Source organism: Nanorana parkeri, unplaced genomic scaffold, assembly GCF_000935625.1.
Source record: "Nanorana parkeri isolate BGI_ZX_2015 unplaced genomic scaffold, ASM93562v1 scaffold349, whole genome shotgun sequence".
In the NCBI taxonomy this organism is placed as follows: Eukaryota; Metazoa; Chordata; class Amphibia; order Anura; family Dicroglossidae; genus Nanorana; species Nanorana parkeri.
The window spans coordinates 261,534-284,134 of record NW_017306617.1 but is presented as its reverse complement, the minus strand read 5'-3'; the positions used below and the strand labels follow the sequence as shown (position 1 = coordinate 284,134).

Genomic DNA, 22,601 nt, shown 5'->3' with positions numbered 1-22,601 from the left:
TTTACAAAAGAACATTCCATACAGGGTGAACCCAAGACGTTGTATTTGCTATTACATAGGGGGCTTTTTTATCCCCCTATGCAATAGCAATAAAGCTGAGTGGAAAAAAAAAGTATAAAAATTAAACTAACATAAAAAAATAAAAATGCAAAAAAAATTGCCCCCCACGTGCACGCAAACACGCGTCAGATGAACCTACGTACAAAAATTGCGCCACACATGTTACATATCGCCGTGAGCGTTCTAGGCCCATCAATCACTGTTAGCACTAAACTGATGAGGGTAAATTCAAAAATGGCTTGGCCAGCTGATTTGAAAAATGTTCCGGAGGGCTTGGCAGCGAAAGGGTTAAAGCAACGCCTATGGGAGATTTTGGTTATTGTAGTATTTTGTGGTTTCATGGATGCACGCAATTTTATGATTTGATATGTTTGGTATATATTTACCCGACGCGACCCCATCATTTACTGTATATTTTACCAAAAAAATGGGCATTATATTCTGTTTCTGTGCAGTAAATTTCATTTTAGTGTATTTTATCCTAAAAATACTAGTTTGGTAAACATTTGCGCAAATACTGTGCGACATAAAAAATTTCAACTAGCATCTTTTTAATCTACAGAGCCTCTGCTTTCAGAAAATATATAATATGTTTGGGGGTCTGAAGCTGTTTTCTAGCCAAAAATTCTGATTTTATCATGTGTGTGCAAATGTAAGTGGTTAAATCATTGCATTGTATGTGTGAATTTCAGCAAGAGTTGCTCAGCTCACATATTTATTACATTGTATTTTGTAGCTATGTATATATGTTTATATTTCCATGTAGCCTTCGCTATCTCTTTTTATACAAAAAAAAAATATTTAAAACATTTTCACACTCTCCAAATACTCAAAAGATACATAATGATCTATATTGTATACTGCATTCTGATGGATTCATAATATGTTGTTTTGTTTTAAATGCATAATTTGAACTAATATATAATGATAACATTCCTACACGAAATAGAATCATCCATGCAGTCAGTTTACTTAGTATGACATGTGTGTTCCCTATTATGGGTCAGTTATTATCTTCTAGTCAAATTCATTCTGACAATCCAGGCACGTAGGTTACTAAAGAACAATAAAGATCTGTGCTGTACAGGTTCATCATACTCTGCACAGTTTCTACAATACACTTGTTTTGACACAATCCCAGACTTCTCTATAGAGAACATTCTGAAGAGCATCTGTCACAACACTAAATTGGTGACAGTTTGTGACAGTTCATACGGGAGGAAGATCAGCTTTAGCAGACTACAGGTAAGGCATTGCAAAGCTGCAGATCTGCTAAGAAAACAACCCCTAATGTGTTTGAAGCCTTATAGTATTTTTGCATAAAGAAAAAAAAGGGAAAGTTTTCCATTTGTCCAAAATCACTTCAGTAAACAGAGGACAAATTGGCCCATTCTCTGTTTTATTGTTGTTCAAAAGATTTTGCAGATAGCGTGCAGCAGACGCAAGCCAGCTCATTTCAATAATGTAATAGTGAAAGAAAGAGGTGAAGAGTAATATTTCATATCCTTATATCTGCGAAATCATTCTCAGGAATCCTACTAAAGGGATTTTCACTGCTCCTTTTCTCTTTGTGATGAATTCTCCATTCCATTAATACACAAGGAATACACAGCACTTGTTTTTATAATACGTGTTCTTACCAGGTTAGCGAGCATATAATGGTAGCCCCGTGTGTGCTTACCAAGGATTACAACCTACAAGAAAAGAGAAAGAGATCAAGGATTAGACTGGATGTCCTTCTTAAAGTACCGGTAACCCTGAAAAAATTCTATTTGTGTAATGCTGCTTAAAATACAGTGTAAATACTATCTTTTTTCTTAATTTTAGGCAGCTCTTGCATGAAAAAGAAACCATTTCACCAACTGAATTATTTAATCCTTCAATTCCAATGTCTTGTTTTAACAAAGCAAAAATTAGTGGTTACTATGTTCTGTTAGCAAAATGCTCTCAAAAAATGTTCTCTTTTTTTATTAGTAATGTCACAAGCGCCAATAATTCAAATAATATGGATCTGGTAGGCATTCTGGTTTGTGCTAAATGAGAGAGCCAGTTTTGTGGTAGCCCAGAGACAAGAAGGAATGGTCAGACACAAGTCTTCTTCATTGAACAATTAGAATATATTTACACAAAAAGATCAATTAATTGTTTGCTATAACAATTGTTATTTGCCATAATGACCCCTATTACCAGCAATAGGAATTGAAAATGACATTGTTATTCATGAAATCAACAACTATTGAAGCAAATAGCCCATATTACAGCTTATTACATTGACCCTTATATGTTTTTAAAGAAAAACTGTACTGAGAAAAATGATATGGCTGCCACTGTGCTGCTATTGCTGAATTCCATCTAAAATACTATTTGACTTGCTGTCTCTGGCTTCAAAACTTTCTGAGTCAGTAACCAATTAAAAGCATGAATATTAGAAAATCGGAGTAAAGACAGGGCTCTTGAACTGCATTCTTGCTCTAGGTCAGTGACTTGGAAAATATGGTAACCATTGAATTTGCAGTTTTAGAGAAATTATCTGCTGGATTTCAGGTTCAGGAATGCTTGCTAACGTTTTTAATGTTGATTTTTTTATTTTCTAAAATGTGCAAACATTTACAGTTTGTCACATTGGGCCTCCTAGACAGAAATCTGCATGCACAGAAAATATGTGTGCACTATAGAATCAGTTAATAAATTATAAGCTTAAATTTGCCATATGTTTCATAATCAAAGACAGAAGTATCAGAAACTATGGGGTCTATTCACTCAGCTGCCGTAGGCAGCTGAGTGAATGACCGACCTGAAGTGAAGTGAGCCGCCGAACATCTGCCGTAAACAAAAAACGAAAAAAAAAAACCTCTCCCGGGCGCTCTGGGAGCGAAACACTGCTGTGTCTTTCTTTTTCTTTATTCTGACACGAAGCGATGTCAGAATAGAGAAAAAAAAAATTTCCCATTGAAATGCATTGCTACATTACTATTGGCTATTTCAATTTGCAATAGCCAATAGTACCAGTACTAGCATTTTACCCGCCCTCTGCTGATGGACCTGATGGAGAACTACAGCAGAGGGCGGGTACAATGCTAGTTTACTATTGGCTATAGCAAATTGAAATAGCCAATAGTAATGTAGCAATGTATTTCAATGGGAATTTTTTTCTCTTCTCTATTCTGACATTCTTTAAAGTAGTATTAAACTCTCAATCTTTTTTTTTCAATAATGAATCCAGATTAAACAAACATACATTGCCCAGCAAAGTATTTCTTTAAATATTTGCCCAAACTCTTACAATCATCATGTTGCCAAACAGCTCTAACTCTCTCACCTCAGCTTCCCTGAACTTCATGTCCAGCAAAGATCACAAGGAATAGCACAGTATCCAGCCTGAAGAAGTGAAAGGGAGGAGGGGAGCAGGGGGCAGGAAAGAGACTTGCCTTGCTGCGCCTGTGTGTTTGTGGAGACATGCACAGCTTACTAGCATATGCGTTCGGCTCGACTGAGCCGCTCGGCCAGGTTCGGGAGCTGTATGGGCTATAGTGAATAGCCCGTACAGCACCCCTTCGGTTCTACTGAACCGAAGGGGTCCTGGGGCCGAAGCTAGCCGAAGCTAGCCGAAAGATGGGCTGAAGCTACGGCTAGATCCTTCGGCAGCTTTGTGAATAGACCCCTATGTATTACTTATATAAGAGTTAATTAAACATATATCTGCACTCACAGTTTTCTCTTAGTCCCCCTGCAATGTTTCACAAAAACCTGTAGATCATGTCAGTGAAGTCCACCTAATGCATCTTCCTGTGATTGGTTGGCAATGACACTGCACTGCTCCTGAATACAAAGCAGAGTTGACACTCTCATACAGCCTGTGCCGGCTTGCACAATAGTGGCATAAAAAAAGGAGTTGCAGGAGTTTTGGCCACCAGCATTGTCACAGCTAATTCACAAGCTTGCAGCTTGTCAGTCAGCACCTGGCTACTCCTATTGATGCCCACTGCTTTTTGGATGGATAGAACTGCCTCTGTTGGTGAAACTCTCCCACTGTTAGCTGCAGTTTGGGAGGGTATGAAAATTTGGTTTGGAAGTAATTTATGAGGCTTGTCAAAAAATAACTGGATTAGTTACTTCTGTCATACATGAACCTTTAGCTGTACTTTCATGTTTCCTGAATTATAACAATGAAAAAAACATGCTTCTACCCCTTCGCCTGAGTATTTATTCCTAACTGTGAGATATCCCCTCATTCCCTTTTCTGGTGATTTGACAGAGGTTCTAACTGTTTTCCACTGTAACCAAAGCAAAAAATGTTTGACTGGTGTTCTGCTTTAAGCATACTAAACAAGGGTTCGCTAATACCTATTTTAACATTCTATCAATATTTTTTGTATTCTCTCATTACACATAGACTGTGACCTTTCAATGACCCTTGGTGTCTTTAATGATTTGTAATTACATGATAATTTTCTTCTCACATCACAGGCTCTCAGTTCATAAATATTAATACATATGAATATGATCTTTTTCTCAGTAAGCTGAAGCAAGCTTGTCCAACAAGAGGTCAAGGCATAGCACATATCTAGGACATGTTTAAGATGACTCAAGGTTATTAATGCTTATTTGATTAGCACATGCCTGTGAAAATAATTACTGACCTTCATCATTTGAGATCAAAGTGTTGGATTATTTAAAATACAACGTTTTGCATATGACATATTGCTGCAATTGCAAATAGTGACAGTACAGAATTATAAAAGTATGGAATTTCATGCTTAGACGAAGGTGATCCATGGACATTTCAAATATTTGAAAAAAAAGACATTAAAGGCTGTTTTCTGTTAAGCATACTCTACACACAGGAATGATCTCCACATGTTCTCTACTACAATCATTATGTATCGGAAAACAAATTCATTCACTGAAGATCAAAATCCAGGACCCCACCAGGGAATATACAGTAGAACTTACTAAACTTATCAAATCCTTCCCAAAACATATACAGCAAGGATTACTTAATCTGTTACCTTCCAATCCTCACAGGAAACCCAGGACGACCCATTATTACAGGTATGGAAACTTGCACACTGGCTGATGCATTTCGGTGAAAGGGCTATAGGGAAAAGATTATTTCTAAAAAGATTAAATCTGCCCTAAGAACCACACGGGAAAGACTGCTACAGTACAAAGAGAAGAAAAACCCAACCAGGACCCCTCTTGTAGTTACCTACAACCCTACTCTAGAGGTAATACGCAAAATAATCAAAGATTATACAGCCAGTACTCTCAGAAGACCCCATACTTAAATAAATATTCCCTCAGCCCCCAATACTAGCATTCAAGCAACCACTTAACCTGAGAAGAAAATTGGTACGCAGTAAGCTGACCCCAGAACAGGCGCTTACACAGAATGGCACAGTACAATGCAATAAGCCCCGCTGCAAACTTTGCCAACATATATGTGACAGAAATACAGCGAGTCACAATAACAAAGCGTACACCATATATATAAATATAAAATGAAAATGTTTGTATAAGTCCTTGTGCATAGTTAAACAGTTCAATAAAATCATATTGACTGCTGTAATGTAATGCTGACACTAGGTTATGGGGACAATGGATGTAAACCTATAGTGGGGTATCCAGGAATCTGTTACAGCTTCATTCTTAAAGTGACATTAAAGCAAACTGATGAAATACTAGGATGATTATTACTGTCATACAAATAATGTTAGTGTGGTCCAACAAGTAATTGTTGGTATATTGGACAGGTGCTTTATGTAAAAAAAAACAGCAGAACATATTTATGCTTCTATGTGTATGGTCATGATTGAATGGTAAACAGATAATTTACAAAATGGGTGAAAGAGCAAGATCAAGAATCAGAATGTTGAGTTATATATAAAAAGAAGAAACAGGAGCACACTGGTTGTTTTGGTTGTCCAAAATATGAAACCTGTCAGTTGGCATTGAAAAAAAAAATAGATTTCTAATATCTTTCATAAAGAGAGAGAGAGAGGGCTTTCAGGATCCAATAAACAAAACACATGTATAGTCACCCACTGTTGTAAGATTAGAACATGAAACTGAGCAGTTTTAACACAGTATGACTTACATACTATAGTTCTCAGAGTTAAACCATAATATATCAAACAAGTTTAGGAACAGGGTCTATGAAAGCTGGTTCCATTTCCACAAGATCAGCAGGAGTTGCTTAGATTTGTTGCAGAAGAATGGTTTTTGTGCCTCCTGCTGCCTTACGGACAGTAAAATTATGGATTGACACATAAAAGTTGTAATGTAGTGGTTTATGTTGCTGTTTTCAATTTATTTGGCCACCACCTGCAAATTTCATACATGCTGTATGTCAGTTCAATGGCAATCTCCCATATTTTTTTATGCACGGAGCTAAGGAAGGTCTTAAAAAGATTACCAAAGCATTTACTGTACAGAATAGTGCCGCATTTGTAGCATTAAACTGAAATGTAACAGCATGGCTGGTGTATTTCAAATCTTGCCAGGAGAAGACTTTCAGGAGTGCTGGATTTGGTACTGTTCTAACATCTTAATGTGTATCCGCATCTAAGAGCAAAAATGTAATATATTGCAGCTTACCAGTACTGAGATGTGGCAGCTTAATTTGTTATTATTTTTTGGGTTTCTTTTCCTTTTTCTCCCTGGAGATCCTGTCAATAACACACTTCCTGTTCTAGGGTGACACACTCTTGATTTGGATAACAGAACACCTCCCTGTGTCCTCATCTCTATAACATACAGGGGAAGTGTTCTGTAGTTCACAGAGGTAACCTGGGCAGGGCCGATAAGAGTCCTTGGGATTTCAGCACAGCAGAGGAACTGTGGTGTCAGCTTACTAAGGCAAGTCACAAGCTCTTTTGATTTCTGTCGGTATCAAGTGTTTTTTATTTGCACTTATCTGACAGATATATCACAAATCTTTCAATGGTGTATTTACCAGACTAAAGAAATCAAATAAGAGAAGTTCACTGTTAGGGTTTACATACACTTTAAATTGCTTTTATAAGCATGGGTTTAGCTACCATGGCAAGCATATTCTGTTTTATGTCTATAGTGAATCTGTAAAGGAAGAAAGGGAGGAGTTCATTGATTTCTATGGGCAAGAGCTGCTTTTCCTTTAGACTTACTAATCCATGTCATAGCTTAGTAAAACAGAATCTGTTGATTTAATAGAGTTAACATTAGACTTACATAGGTCATATGGGAAGCTTAAAGTAAAACTGCAAAAAAAATATGAATAACTCAAAAATAGTAAACATTAAAACCCAGCTTTTCCTACTATCACCTCCAGTCTGCAGATGGCCCCCACAATACTTCTTTTCTGGCACTAGATGCTTTCAGTCTCCTAGATGGAATAATGGCCAGTGTCATTTAGCCCATTTGCTTTGAGCCCACACTGTCATAGACCCACCCCTCGGGACACATTATCATGCAGTCTGGGCTGCACTCACAGGTCGTTACATCCCCACTACCAGAGAAGAAGAAGGATCCATGTTGTCACTGGACCAGCCAGAAGACCCTTGGAAAAAAAGTATATAATTTTCATTCTTCTCTATAAAGCACCACATAAACTCTTAATTGCATACTGTATATACACTGTAAAGCAGATGATGATAATAAAAATGAAATTAATAATATTTGAGTGAGTCTGATTAGGTCCAGCATTATAACATTTGTGAAGGAGTCATAAGTAGGTGTATAAATGGAAAAATAAAATCTTATTTGTGTATATCACTAATAGCTTGAACAATTCCTTAGAGCATGCGCTTCCCATAATAAATGCCAGTTAAAATGCTTTACAGTACATAAAGAAAAAAATCCCCAAAGGGGTCAGAAATAGAAGGAAAATCTCTCAAAATGTTAAGTCTTTTCCACATCACGGGTCCACAATTACCTTAGGTGCTGCTACTCACACTTTTAAAACATTCCTTTCTTCCTCATTCCGCTGGTCCTATTATTGCTGCCACCTGCCTTCCTGTTTTAGGGTGGCTCCTTTCCCTTGCAGGGTCCTGTGGAAACACCCTTGCATGCACGCTCCCAGCTGGCTGTTTGCCTCTATTAATGCAAACACACGTGGCACTGCTCCCTCCTCCTCCCTTCCTCAAGCGAATTCAGGGACAGCTGCTGACACATGTACTGTTCCCCAATTACTCATACTACATAAAAACACTCCCTAGCAGGAGGTTCAGGGAAGCTATGCTCAGGGACCCAGAGCCGACGGCAGTGCATAGCAAATAAAGTTTTTGCGCCCTCACATACAATTAATTATGTGCCATGGCAAGTTTTCAAGGTTTAGAGTTCATTATATAAAAAAGGGTGAGGGTTTAATAGTACTTTAAGTCAGGGCTCAACATTTCAGGTCCTGAGCTACTAGCCAGGCCCTAAGAGATACTAGCCACCAGTTGCCCCACCTAACCCTTACCCTGCCGCGGCCTTAACTCCACCCCTAAACACGCCCTCTTAATAAATCTTATGATAATTCTTATCTTATGATAGTTGCCACTTGTAAACGTCAGATTAGGGATTCCTGCTGCAGGAAAACGCAAGTTCCTGACACACCTGAAATATACTGTAGGTGTGAATGGGGCCTAACATACACATACACTAAAGGTGCCCATACACCTGCTGATTATCGTACGATAATCGGCAGGTGTATGGGCAGCATGCGACCGCTTCTACTGTAAGGCCGTACGACTTTCGTCTTCCAAGCACGCTGGAAAACCTGCCGAAAATCGTACGACTTTTGGCGGGTTGGTGGCGTGGCCGGAAGACGAATGCCGCACGGGCCGGTGTGCACAAGTGCACACTGCCCGCTCAACGCTGCAATCATCGGAAAGCCCTCCACTCATCGGGGAGGACTTGCAATGATCGCAAGTACGATCTGCCTGTCTAAGATGGGCAGGTCATACTAAATTTTAATGACCTTACAACCATCTTTGATAATACACTCAACCCCCCGAGCCCCCTCACCTGTTCACGTCTTTGCAGGGAGGAGGCTGTGAGCAGGAACGATCCATGGTTATCTGCGGGTGATTAGAGACGTCTGCAGCAGACCTCACTAATCACCCCCAGATAATCAGGGATCGACCCTTCTCACATACATTCTTTCTTTCGGCCGGAGCTCAGAACTGTCAGAACTCCGGCCGAAGGAAACCAGAGCTGACAGGAGCTGCTCCGCGGTCTGCATCCAGCACAGATACAGACCGTGGAGACCCAAATTTCGCCCTCACTTTATTTTTACTCGCCAAATGCGAGCAGGCGAGTGAAAATTTTGAGCCCTGCTTTAAGTGTTTGATACATAAACACTGAAGGTTACAGTTTACCAAATGACACTTGACAGATAAGTGAAAGTCTCTAATTGTTGATAGGGAGGACTGGATGGAACTACATTCCAAGAACTGCATTGCATGTAATGGCTAATTATCAATCTACAATCAACAGAAGCAAAACACTGTCAAAAGACAGATTTTATTTCCTGCCAAGGCCCAATATTTCAAACATATTTCTTCCAACCAAACCATGCTTTCATAGAATCTGACACAGGTAATTGCATTTGCATGATTTGTTTTTAGCCTGGAGTGCTTCTTTGTGGTATAGAGCATAGATAAAATAGATAAAATGTAGAGCCTACCAAATCCATTTTAATTAGGTTATTTTCCGTTACAAACATTTAAAAAAAAATCATGACAAATTGCTATACAGGGACATTTTGTCTTTTGCTAGTGCCTTTGCCTAATCCAGCTTTACACACATTAAGTATCAGAACAATGTTATATTTTTTTAGGTATTTGAGTATAGGGCTTGTATGCACCACCGATATAAGGCTAGAGCGACTATCTAAGTACAGCAGAACCAATCACCCACATGAATGCTCATCCAAGGAGGATGAAAAAGTAGTTTGGCTTTGCTTGAGGAAAGACAGGATGAGTAAAGAAAGTAAATCTATCAAATACTCACATGCTGGAAGCTTATACAGGAGGAAGGAGATTGAGTAGTGACATTGAATTGCACAGAGGGATTACATGGGCAAGATTTAGTTGAAATACAGTTCAGTATATCTACTCAGGAAGCTCATCTTCCTGTGCTTAAAATGGAAGAACAGCTTGACAACCAAAGTGAATAGATATAGATATAGTGAAGACGAAAAAAAATTACCTAACCATACTTAAAATATCGAAAAAGGTAGGATGACATATCAGCAGAGAGCATTTGCTGTTAAAGCGAACTTCACGTCTCTAACATTTTCAACCTAAAGCAAATGCTGTAAAAAAATGTATGTTCTTGGTAATGCTTCAAAACCTTTCTTTCCCATCTTCCACTAATTCTTTTATTTTTCATGTCAATCCCTAGCAAGCTATTCAGTAGCAGCGTAATACTTTACTAGCACTGCCCACAGCTAACATGGCACCTGGTTGCACTGCATGGCATGCCTTCTCCTAGTCCCTTGCTCCAATCAGTAAAGCATGCTGTTGCACTAGGTCCTGCCTACCAACAGTGGTAGAGCTGCTGAGTGCCTAGATTCCCTCCTCTGTCCCCTCTATACCTCTACCATGTCACTATATGGAGTGTGGCATCAACAGTAGCAAGAACTCCCAAGTGTCCCACAGCACTGGACTAACCACAGTATAAAAAGTCATGGACAATGACGCCAGGAAATGGGATCATGGTGATGATAAAGGGAAAAGAAAGTTTTACTTCACATCCATGTACACATAAACATATATACTTACCACAGAAAAAGCTGGAAATCTGTTTTAAAATACATAAAACTTAATGCAGTCTTCTTAATTTTCTAGTGATTTTAACAAGTTTTTGACCACATAAAGATCCAGGAAACCTACCACCTTCATAGAAATATGAACATATAAAATGGTGTTGGTAAGTTGCCTTGGATCATTTAATAATTTTTATGATCGAAAGCTAATCAAAATTAAACTGGGAAGGTACGTTTAGGGTGACATTTAGAATGAATGGAAACACATTTCACCAACCAGTGTAAATGGGCCCTTAAGGTTCTTTCAAACTATTGTGTTACAATTAGAGGTCCACCGAAATGGAAATTTTAAAACCAAAACGAAACCAAAATTAAAAAAATTGTCAGGCCAAAACCAATACCGAAAATGTTTTTGATTTTAATTTTTTAAAAATGTCAAAATATTTTTTTATAAACTTTTTAATTTTTTATATTTATTTTTATTTATTAATTCATTTTTTATTAAATATTATTTTTTTAACATTACTTTTAGGGGCTTTGGGGAACTATTGGGGGTCTAAACAGACCCCTGATATTTTCATTTTTAAATAGAAAAAGAGATTGAGGACACAAAGTCCTCAATCTCTTTTTCTGTGTCCACTGTTATCAATGAACTCTATACTGAGTGTTCCTGTTCATTGATAACATGAGACCAGAGTATATTTACTATAACTACAACTATGAATGAACAGGAGGTGATGTAGATCACTCCCATTCATTCATAATTGAGGATATAGTACACATACCATGTCCTCAATTATATACAAACACTCAATCACTGATCAAGGAGTGTTTGTACTGGTCTCCTCTCTGACACGCTGTCACAGGAGGCTGATCGAGTGGTGCAGGGAGGAGAGCCCAGCCTCCTGTGACAGTGCGGCCTGTCTCTGCTGGACTGTGATAGAAGGCTGATCGGTGTGGGAGGAGATGCCGGCCACTCACAGCGCTCTCCTTCCGCAGCGCTTGGCCGGCTATCACAGTTTCTCTCCTCCCCCTGGGACACAGAGCAGCGCCCAGGGGGAGGAAAGAAACCAGTAATGCGCTGTATCGGCAGGAAAATGGCACTTTCGGCATTATGCCAAAAGTGCAATTTTCGGCCGATATGTTTCGGCGGCCGATATATCGGTGCATCCCTAGTTACAATAATACACGTTTTACCACCCATTGCTACAACGCACAATAACACACAAAGATAGTGCAATGTATTGTGCTGCCATCCATTTTAAATGCCTAAGGCAGTGCAAAACACCACACCTGAGTTTTAGTACACTGCAACACAAAGATGTAAAATTCTACTTTGAACAAATATACAATACTGTGCAAACGTTTTAAGCAGGTGTGAAAAAATGCTGTAAAGTAAGAATACTTTCAGAAATAAAAGTGTTAATAGTTTATTTTTGTATTAACAAAATGAAAAGTAAACAAACAGAAGAGAAATCCAAATCAAATCAATATTGACCACTCTTTGCCTTCAAAATAGCATCAATTCTTCTATGTACACTTCCACACAGTTTTTGAAGGAACTTGGCAGGTAGGTTGTTCCAAAATCTTGGAGAGCTAACCACAGATCTTCTGTGGATGTGGGCTGCCTCAATTTCCTTCTGTCTATTAATGTAATCCCAGACAGACTCGATGTTTAGATCATGGCTATGTGGGGGCCAAACCATCACTTCCAGGACTCCTTGTTCTTCTTTATGCTGAAGATAGTTCTTAATGACATTGGCTGTATGTTTGGGGTTCATTGTCCAGCTGCAGAATAACTTTGGGGCCAATCACATGCCTCCCTGATGGTGTGGAATGATAAATAAGTATCTGCTTGTATTTCTCAGCATTGAGGACACCATTGATCCTGACCAAACCTCCAACTCCAGACTTGGAAATGCAGCTCCAGACTTACAAGGCACATCCACCATGCTTCACTGTTGCCTGCAGACACTCAATATTGTAATGCTCTACAGCCCTTTGTTAAACAAACTGCCTCCTGCTGCAGCTAACTATTAAAAATGTTGACTCAATAGTCCAGACCACCTGCTACCATTTTTCTGCACCCCAGTTCCTATGTTTGCATGCATGGTTCAGTTGCTTAGCCTTGTTTTTACATCGGAGGTATGACTTTTTGGCCACAATTCTTCTATGAAGATCACTTCTGGCCAGACTTCTCCGGACAGTTGATGGGTGTACTGTACCTGGGTCCCACTGGTTTCACCAGTTCAGTGCTGATGGTATTACTGAACATCTTCTAATGTCGAAGGGAAGTAAGCATGATGTGTCTTTTATCCGCTGCATTAAGTTTCCTTGGCCAACCACTGCGTCTATGGTCCTCAATGTTACCCGTTTCTTTGTGCTTCTTCAAAAGAGCTTGAACAGCACATCTTAAAACCCCAGCCTGCTTTGAAATCTTTGTCTGGGAGAGACCTTAGATTACAATATCGGCAGTTAGTAGGAGTGAGAACATGTTTCACACCCCAATAGTATATATTCTCCAAAGATTAAGCCCCCCCCTCCCATTTTGTTTGCATACTTATAATATTATATGCAATTGCCTGGAGAGACCTTGCTGATGCAGTATATGCCATGGTGTATTTGCTGTGACATGAAACTGTCTTCCACAACCTCACCTTAGTAGCAGAGTTTGGCTGTTCCTCACCCGGTTTTAAGCCTCCTACACAGCTGTATCTGTTTCAGTTAATCACTGTGTTTCAACCTACGTATGAAAGTGATGATCATTATTACCTGCTTGGTATAATTGATTAATCATACACCTGACTCTAATCCTACAAAATACCTGACTTTGTGTAAGTGTGCAAGTGTAAGAAGTAAGGCTGGTTTGAAGCCAAGGGGTTGTCACACCAAATATTGATTTGATTTAGATTTTTCTTCTGTTCTCTCACTTTGCATTTTGTAAATTGATAAAACAATAAACAATAAAAATATATATTTTTGAAAGTATTCTTACTTTACAGCATTTTTTTTTACACTTGCGCAAAACAGGTGTTTTTTTCACCAGTAATATTTTTTTGTAATCACACTGTATTTCAGTGCCTGGTGTAGCAGGGTGCTCCCTTTAGGAATAGGAGATGCATGTCTTCTTTAGAATTCTTAAAACAAAACTTAAAGAAGAACAAACCTTGTGATATAAATAAATCAATGTTTAGCCACACACAGAAGATGGGCTCAAGGGAAAGGATTGGGAGAATTGCTTGTGCAGCATATTATTAATTTTTCAGTTATCTGCAGCTGCAACTATATAAATGTATCTAGCAAGCTATAGAAGAACAGATGAATGTCAACGTACAACCAAAAGGAAGTATATTGTGTCTCCAGTGTGTGCTTAAATCAAAGATCGCCACCAGGGACATCATCAACATATGAATGTATATGCTGTCTTTATGTTTGTGTAGATTTCTTCCCACGTCCTCACAACACAGTAGGTTATTTGGCTTCTACCCAAGCTGACCCCAGTGGATGTGTATGACTGTAAACACAGTCAGCTACCTCTGTAAATGATTCAGTTGTCTCTGTAAAATGCTCCAAAATATGTTAGCAGTGGATAAATGATTATAATAAATATTTCAAAATAAACTGTTCCTCTAATAACATATGGCAAAGAACAATGATGCAGACTAGGCTGAATTTCAATCTTACACCATATGTGCTAATTTTATAAAACCACACATCTTTCTGGCTGCACACATTTATTATCTGCATATTCACCAAGTAATGACATCAGTATTCATGCTTGCATTCTCATACAAAAATTGAGGGTCATTTAATAATGACCTGCCACCCACTTACATTCTATAACACTAGACCAGGACTGATATAGACCACTTCGAAAATCTAGGTCTGAATATACAGTAACCCACAGCTGTTGATCAGTTGTATTTTAATATAGCTAGGCTTCACAGCTGAAAGCACAACTATGATGGATTGCTATGTATTATTGTACATAATTACACTATAGTAGGCTCAGAACAGTTCTTGTACATTAAGCTTCATGTTCACTCCAGTATCACTAAAAAATTTAGATACTCTGCAAGCTCTGGCAAAAGCCAAAGTTGCACATCCAAATTGGTACTATAAGTAATAGGAGATGAGAGCAAAACATATTATACAAGGGCTTTTCACGGCAAGCATAATAGGCACAAGCAACGCTTCCCAGAATATGGGATGCAAGGTCAAGTAAGTAATTTTATTGTATTTGGAACTGCAGTATAACTGAACTGAAGAAATAGCCTTTGGCTCAAACTGGCATATCTAGGTCTGCGAGGAAATAATAATAATAAACTAGATTTTTCTCAGAAAATGCATATTGCAGAAACAGTAATAGTTCACTCAATGATCATTTTAGATAAAAGCTATAGAATAGAAAAGAAATGAAGCTGTTCTCCAGGCAAATAGCTAGGTAGTCACCTAAAATACAACAATTTGGCTATATTTGCCATGCTTTAAAAAACAAAACTTTATAGATCTTGATTTCCCTGCCCAACAGCATAGCTATGGTCCTGACCTCCCTTTTCTTTACTGCAGGCAAACCACATAACTCAGTCAAGGGCCATTATTCAAGTCTGCAGACTGGAAACTAAAGGAGTAGGAATGAAAGAATCTGCCTGGGTTTAGTTTGTGAACAGTTTTGCTTGAAGATCAAAGTTTGTGAACATTGCAGACAAATCCTGCTGAAGCCTATGGGGTTGAATATTTTTATTCTATTCTGGCAAGAAGCACAGCATCTCCCCTATACAGAATTGTCAGTTCTCCCTAATAACGACCTACTCTAACAGAATATATAGCCCTTTTTGCCCCACAAATCTGCTGTCGACAGTACCATAGTAATTTGCAGCCTCTTCTTGCAGGGTACCATAGTAAATCTACCAGCCATTTGGGTACCACATGCATGGAGGAGACACATTATTTTTCACTACAAAGTTTGGTGGCAGCAGCCCATCAATGGTACTGGACAGCAGCAAACGGTCAGCATTCCTCCACCTCTCCTGCTACTCCACAGGATTCTCCATCTGCATCCACTGCAACATCAGTGGCCTCGAGTGATAGGGAGCGAAGTCTGACAAGAGGTATGAGAGGCTTACCTTACTGCACATCAAGTGTGGAAGAGGGTCATCATTGGGCCATGTTGAATAGGGCCAAGTGTAGGCTTGAACCTCACCGTAAGTCCCCTAATCTTACCCTGCTGTCTTCGCTGCATTATTAATCAAGTAGTGTCTCTTTCACAACTGCTGGATCAGAAGAAAAAATGTTCTTCAGTCACCACCGGGACCAGTGTCTGAATTCTATTTCTAAACTTCTACCATTCAGGCTAGTGGAGTTGGCCCCTTTTTGCTAGTTTATGGCTTGTGCTGCAACACAGATACCCATCCATCCAATCTTGCCCAGAAGGCCATCCTTGCCCTCCATTAGTAGTTGGTGTCTCTGTATTGCTAGACCATGTGGTCAGTGGCAGGGTCCACATGACAACCGACACATGGTCCAGTAAGTATAAGCAGGGACTTTACATCTGAGTAAATTTGCTGGTGGCTGGGAAGGATGCAGGATGGGGAACACCAATGGAGCTGGTGGTGCTGCCCACTTTGCCAACATTTTCAGAGAAGTTGATCTCATTGGAACTGTATTAGATCACGTTGGTCGAATATCATAGACTGCAACTGATACTGAGAGGGTTTAAGAGTATGATTAGTTCCTACTCTCTTTTTGCAGAATGAAGAGTTCAAAATCAAATTGATAAATATACTTAACTAATGCTCAAACAAATTAAAGCAGAAGTAAACTGACATTCTTTGGCCATTGGGAGACCACTGATGATGTAACTCATGCACATGTGCACAGAATTTGTATCCTCCCCAGCACCCAGCCCATTCACAGCATCCTTGAGATGCCATAAATGAGCTGAGTGTGTACAATTTACACAGAAAATTAAAAAAAATGGCTGGAGGAGAGAGAAAGGTTTTTTCGTCAGAAGAAACTTTTCATATCTCTTCCACCAAAAATCCATACCTCCCCTTTACTTTCAGTTTAATGACACAAAGTTCATTAAAAAAAGAAGTGTAATAGGAATAACGGATTGCTTCATTACAAGCAGACTTTTGTACTGCGGTTGGCAGTGAGGCATTTGAGAGAAACATATCTGCATTGACTGATAAACTAATATCTTCAAGAGGAATCTTGAAAGGCACAAAGAAAGAGTCAAAAAGGACTAAAGCTGTAATTGAGTATATGACTGATCTCATCCTACTTATGGACATGCCCAAGCTACATTTTACTTGCACATGCTGATAGACAGGTTCCGCACACCTCATTATTTTATAATTCATCTGGATCATCTAAAACAGCTTTGGCTTCTTATTTTTACCCTGGGGGAAACCGCCAGACTCAATGGGCAGAAGAGATGGGGAGATGCCGCTGGAGGAAAAAGAGATAAAGGAATGACTACACGCCGGAAGAATAACCAGGGAAACAAAAACGGATGTAGTTCACAATTGTAACACATGTAGCAGTGTACTTAGTCTTTACCTGGTATGAACCACAGATCTGGATAGGCTCTACTTCCTGTGCATTTCTTTGCTTCAAGGAACTATATGCAGTCAGAAAATTAGGAAAATCTCGGAAGTGCACAATGTAAACGCATGTGGGTATGTAAAACAATTATGCAAGTCTTCGGTAAGTATAAACAATCTGTATTACTTCATACTTCTGGATAGGCTCTATTTCCTGTGTGTCTCTTTGCTTCAAGGAACTATATGCAGTCAGCAAATTAGTAAAATCTCAGAAGTGCACAATGTAAACGCATGTGGGTATGCAATGCGATTATGCAAGTCCTCTGTAAGTATAAACAATCTGTATTACTTCGTACAGGGTTGTGGAATTATCAAGCAACAGTCCTTTTAGTTTATAGCAAGTAGTATTGCATCATTCCCCTCACTTATGTGGGTTATCACCAAGACTCAGCGAGTAACAGTCTGTATTGCTTCATACAGGAGATTAAGTTCTTGGTTTATAGCACACAGTATAACCCTGGGAAAAGGGTGACTAGCAACCCCTCACCAGAGATGTAACAGCATGTAGTGGATTATTAGCAATAAGAAACATAATAGCTGAAGGAGTACTTGCGGTTAGCTGCTTTGGAGAGGGTGGAAGTGTTCTATAGATGGGAGTGGAGGAATCAGTGGTGGTTCCCTGTGCTGGCAGGTTCAGTGAGCTAAGTATCAAACTCTGATCTTGCAGTTCTGGTGGCTGAGGGGTTACTGTGCACTTGCAGTCAGGGAATGAGAAGGTCTGCTCAGATGAACTGCAGACTGGATGGAACAGGTGAGAGAGGTAGGCTGTGTGCAGGGAAATGCTCAGCGTCCAATACATTGCCTAGACACTGAGCATTTCAAAAGCTGCGGCTTTATTCAGACAGCTGGGAAGAGGAGCAACGTGGCGCTGCAGGGATAGGCGGGGTTGGGGGCTGATACCGGAGCGTGGCCAGGTAAGTCTGATACAACAATATATAATCTGTAAGTCTAACTGCTAATGAACTGACTGTTCTAAATAAGGATCTGGACTTCTGTCCCAAGACCAAAATGGACACTTCTGTGTTAAAACAGCACAAGTATCGATTATATCGACAACTGAGACTGAAAGTGTTATTCACAGGGAAACCACTACACATTTACACTTTCTGTTCAGAGTCTATACTAAAGCAAAAATAAAACAACTCCACCCACTACATTTCCCCATATGCAGGAATTTATACTAAAAAAGGAAAAAAAGATATACATAAGTTTCTGTCTGATATTATAACAGATCATGTACATAATCATCTCAACTATGAGTTGAAGGAAGCTCAAGAAGAAATTTGTTAATTAGTTGTTTAGTTGCAATTATGGATGTTAAGCAATGTATTGGGTAACGGTACACCGAAGATACAACAGGAAATTAAAGCTGTTATATCCAAAGCAAGGATCATAGATGAGGAGACAAGGACATTTCTTTTGATTGAGCATTCAATCAGTCCTGTCATATACTGTATGTGATACCAAAAGTCCGTAAGGACCTCTCTAAACTCCCAGGGAGACCCCATATTGGCAAGTGGGGATTCTGGGAAGTTTCTGGATAGCATTATTTTACCTTAAGTACACATATGAAATTATATATCAGGGATACATCTGATTTTTAACAAAAAATAAAGGATCTAATAATTCCATCTGAATCCACACTTGCCACTTGGGATATAGCAAGTCTATGTACATCCATTGAACATGTGCTGGGCCTTTGAGCATGTTTGGGATTATTAGACGCTTCTGCACAGTTAACTTCACCCAGAGTTTAATTTTTGATGACTTCTGAAAATGGTGCTTGAAAGTAATTTCTTTATGTTTAAGAATGAGTATTATATGCAGCTGAGCACTGCCGCAATGGACTCCCAGGTTGCCCCTCAATATGTCAATGTTCAGATCTAAGACCAGCCACTCTTTACACAGAATTGTTTTTGTTGGTATTATTTCATAGAATACATCTTCACTACATGAAGTTTGATGCACAAACTATATGTGCCTTGGTTTACAATTTAATTGGTCTAGTGACAGAGAATCCATTCCCTTTCTTGATACTTGTATTTGGCTCAGAGGAGATCGAGTGGAAAATTATGTATTTACAAAACCCATCGATCATAATTAGTTGTTACATTTTTAGTTTTCATCGTCCAAGTGTATTTAAAACGATACCTAGGAGCTAACTTAAAGGGGATAAAAGGATAGTCAGCTAAGAGGGGAGTTACGTTTCAGAGAAATGGAGAATAAATTCCTATCTAAAGGCTACCTTGAGATAGCTTTGAATAAAACTACTAATCATATTAAACAGGAAGAGAGCTAATAAAAATAAATCCTCGGCAACAACTGACAAATGTATTCCCTGTATAACCTAGTTCCACTCTTTCTCTGATGGAGTTTATTCTATTGTGACAAACACTGTCATATTTTGAGAAATAGTTACCCTGGTGTTTCAAAATTCTTGTGTGCGCCACTACAATTATTCAGGAGAGGCACTACAATTTGAAGAGAGTCAAGAGAGCAGGTCATTTTATTAAGGGAAGGGCCTTGGGTGTCAGGAAAAATCAGACCATTTCCCTGCCTGAACTGCATTTACTGCTCTAACTAAAAGTATTTTTTCAATCATCCACACAAGAGACATCAAATTAATATTAATGGATACTACACATGTTAGACCTGTCATGTAATTTACATAATCAAGTACCAGATAGTAAAGGAACGCATTGCTTGTCACAAATATTTCATTAAAGGAGAACTATGAGGAGAGTGATTTCCACTCATTCTCATAGTTAGTGCCGATAAGTGGCATTGAAACTATCATACGCCGGATCTATTGATTGGGAAGTGAGCGAACACATACTGTCGCTCGCTCACTTTCCGATCATCTCCATGCAGAGAGCGGTGACTGTCAGTCACAACTCCCTGCAGGGATTTCCCCCTCCCCTGTCCGATCCTCTAGCACAGAGTGGAGGATCGGACAGGGGAGGGCACTGCTGGCTCTGCCTCTAGATAGGCAGAGCCAGCTGTCATTCATGCAGCTGGGTGGATCCAGACAGTATTGTCTGGATCTATACCGGCTGCGGCGCTCTCAGTATATCGCGGGCAATAGCCAGCGATATACTGAGGTTTGGGTCAGGGGAGGAGGTTAGTATATGTCCTCCCGTGAACCTAAAGAGAACTATAGGGAAAAACACTTACCTCATAGTTCTCTTGAGGTAAGAAAGTGTAATTACTAGTAGCCAGAGTATTCACACTCAGTCCCCCAACTTAAGAACCTGGTCATACTGAAATATACACAGTAAACATTATAATGAATATTGCTTTAAAAATAATAATAGTTTGAATACAATCTGTTGTTTCTGGTTAGGAAGTAAAAATACTTTCTTTTACATTGCGTAGATTATCCTGATAAATAAATCCCCAGGCTCAAAAGTACGTAGATTTACAAACCTTTGTAATGACAGAAGCAATCAGAGTTGTTTACTCTTCCAGCTAAACAATATTCAATAATTAAGCTTTCCTTCAAACCATTATCTTTATCAATATAGATGATCCCTGACACCCTGCATTAGACATGTACTTGGCTGTAAAGCCTGGAGGTCAAAATCAATTGAAATCAAGAATGAATTGCACTTGTGAATAGATTTAGTCTGGAAACCAAGCTTAAAGCACATAACAAAGATGTAAGGGCCTTTTTGTAATGGGTGGGTAAGACCTTACTATTATGCTTCTAAAAATAAAATTAGACAGGCACCTAAGATAGGGTTTCACTCTAATGCTGAGAATATTTCAATCTTTTGCTTACTTAGTTATTTAACTCTTGGTTTGCTGTAGGAATACAGTAATGCGTTAGGCTTCACAACAGCCGGAACTATGCTTGGTTGTTTCCTTATTAGGTGACAGTCAGTACATCGGAATTTCTCTTAAAGCCTATCTAAACCCAAAAACATAATATATTGTCCTTAGATGTATTGGCTGAATTTGTTTTTTTCAGGCTATTTCTACATTACTTATACCTGGTAATCCTGCCATTAGCACACTCTGTGGCTACACTAATTTTTCCACTGTATTTATGGAAGGAGCCAATGGATGTCACACGTGCTGGACTTTTTTCAACATGTCTACCTTGGTTGATCTACCTTATTTCATCTCCCTTACATAGAGAATGATGGGATTAGTAGTCTTGTCTGCTGTCTTTTCAGTTCACAGGAAGTGACAAGGACACTGCAATTCTGCGAGAGATACTAAGGCCATGCTAAAAAAAATTAAACGAAATTCTGACTTTTGAAGTCAGAATTCTGTTTAAAAGTCAGAATTCTGAGTTTGAAAGTCAGAATTCTGTGTTTGAAAGTCAGAATTCTGTGTTTAAAATTCTCAACTTTCAAACTCAGAATTTTGACTTTTAGTCTCAGAATTCTGACTTTTAGAGGGTTATTCACAAAAGAGCCAAAGGATCCAGCCGTAGCTTCGGCTGATCCTTTGGCTCACTTCGGAAGCCTGAGCCCTTCAGTTCAGTTGAATCGAAGGGCTGCTATACAGGCTATTCACAATTGTAATGTGATTAGCCCGTAACTGTGATTGTAATCATTTAAGGTTCACACATACATATTTCAATATATCTGGTTTTAACATAATGACAGTTCAACTTCCCCTGGTTACTAGGTAACCAGGGAACGCTGAACTGTCATGAGAGCTCTCATTGTAATATCCGGAGGTATATATGCTGCAATTTTAAGCTGAGAAAATATACTTTGTCAGACTGATTGTATGACATCATCTGGGGCTGATCATAGATGGAAAAATGTACAGCTGTCTTTGTAAACAATGTTGGGATGAGCCACAATATTCACAACAGAAGGTTTTCCTTTAATTGTAATGACAGTTCAGCATCCCCTGGTTACCTGGGGATGCTGAACTGTCAGTACAACTGGCCAGAGCCAGCCATAAGATGACAGTTGGCTCTGCCCAGATGTCAGCTGCAAGGCTTTCGGCTGGCCAATGGCTGGCCACTCGGCCCGACTGAGCTGCACGGGCTATAGTGAATAGCCCGTACAGCAGCCCTTCAGTCTACTGAACCGAAGGGCTCAGGTGGCCGAAGCTAGCCGAAGGATCAGCTACGGCTGATCCTTCAGCTAGCTTTGTGAATAACCCTCCTTAGTCTCAGAATTCTTACTTTTAATCTCAGAATTTTGCCTTTCAAACTCAGAATTCTGACTTTCAATCTC

At 39.2% G+C, this 22,601-nt stretch overlaps 1 protein-coding gene across 2 annotated transcripts in view; it reads right to left on the bottom strand.

The window, feature by feature from the left end:
• GRIA3 (glutamate ionotropic receptor AMPA type subunit 3) overlaps nt 1–22,601 on the bottom strand; it is a 240,127-nt gene that overhangs the window by 56,737 nt on the left and 160,789 nt on the right. For both annotated transcript variants that reach the window (XM_018558629.1, XM_018558630.1), the window contains exon 5: nt 1,701–1,754. In XM_018558629.1, the coding sequence (XP_018414131.1) occupies nt 1,701–1,754 (54 nt within the window). The remainder of the gene's footprint in view (nt 1–1,700; nt 1,755–22,601) is intronic.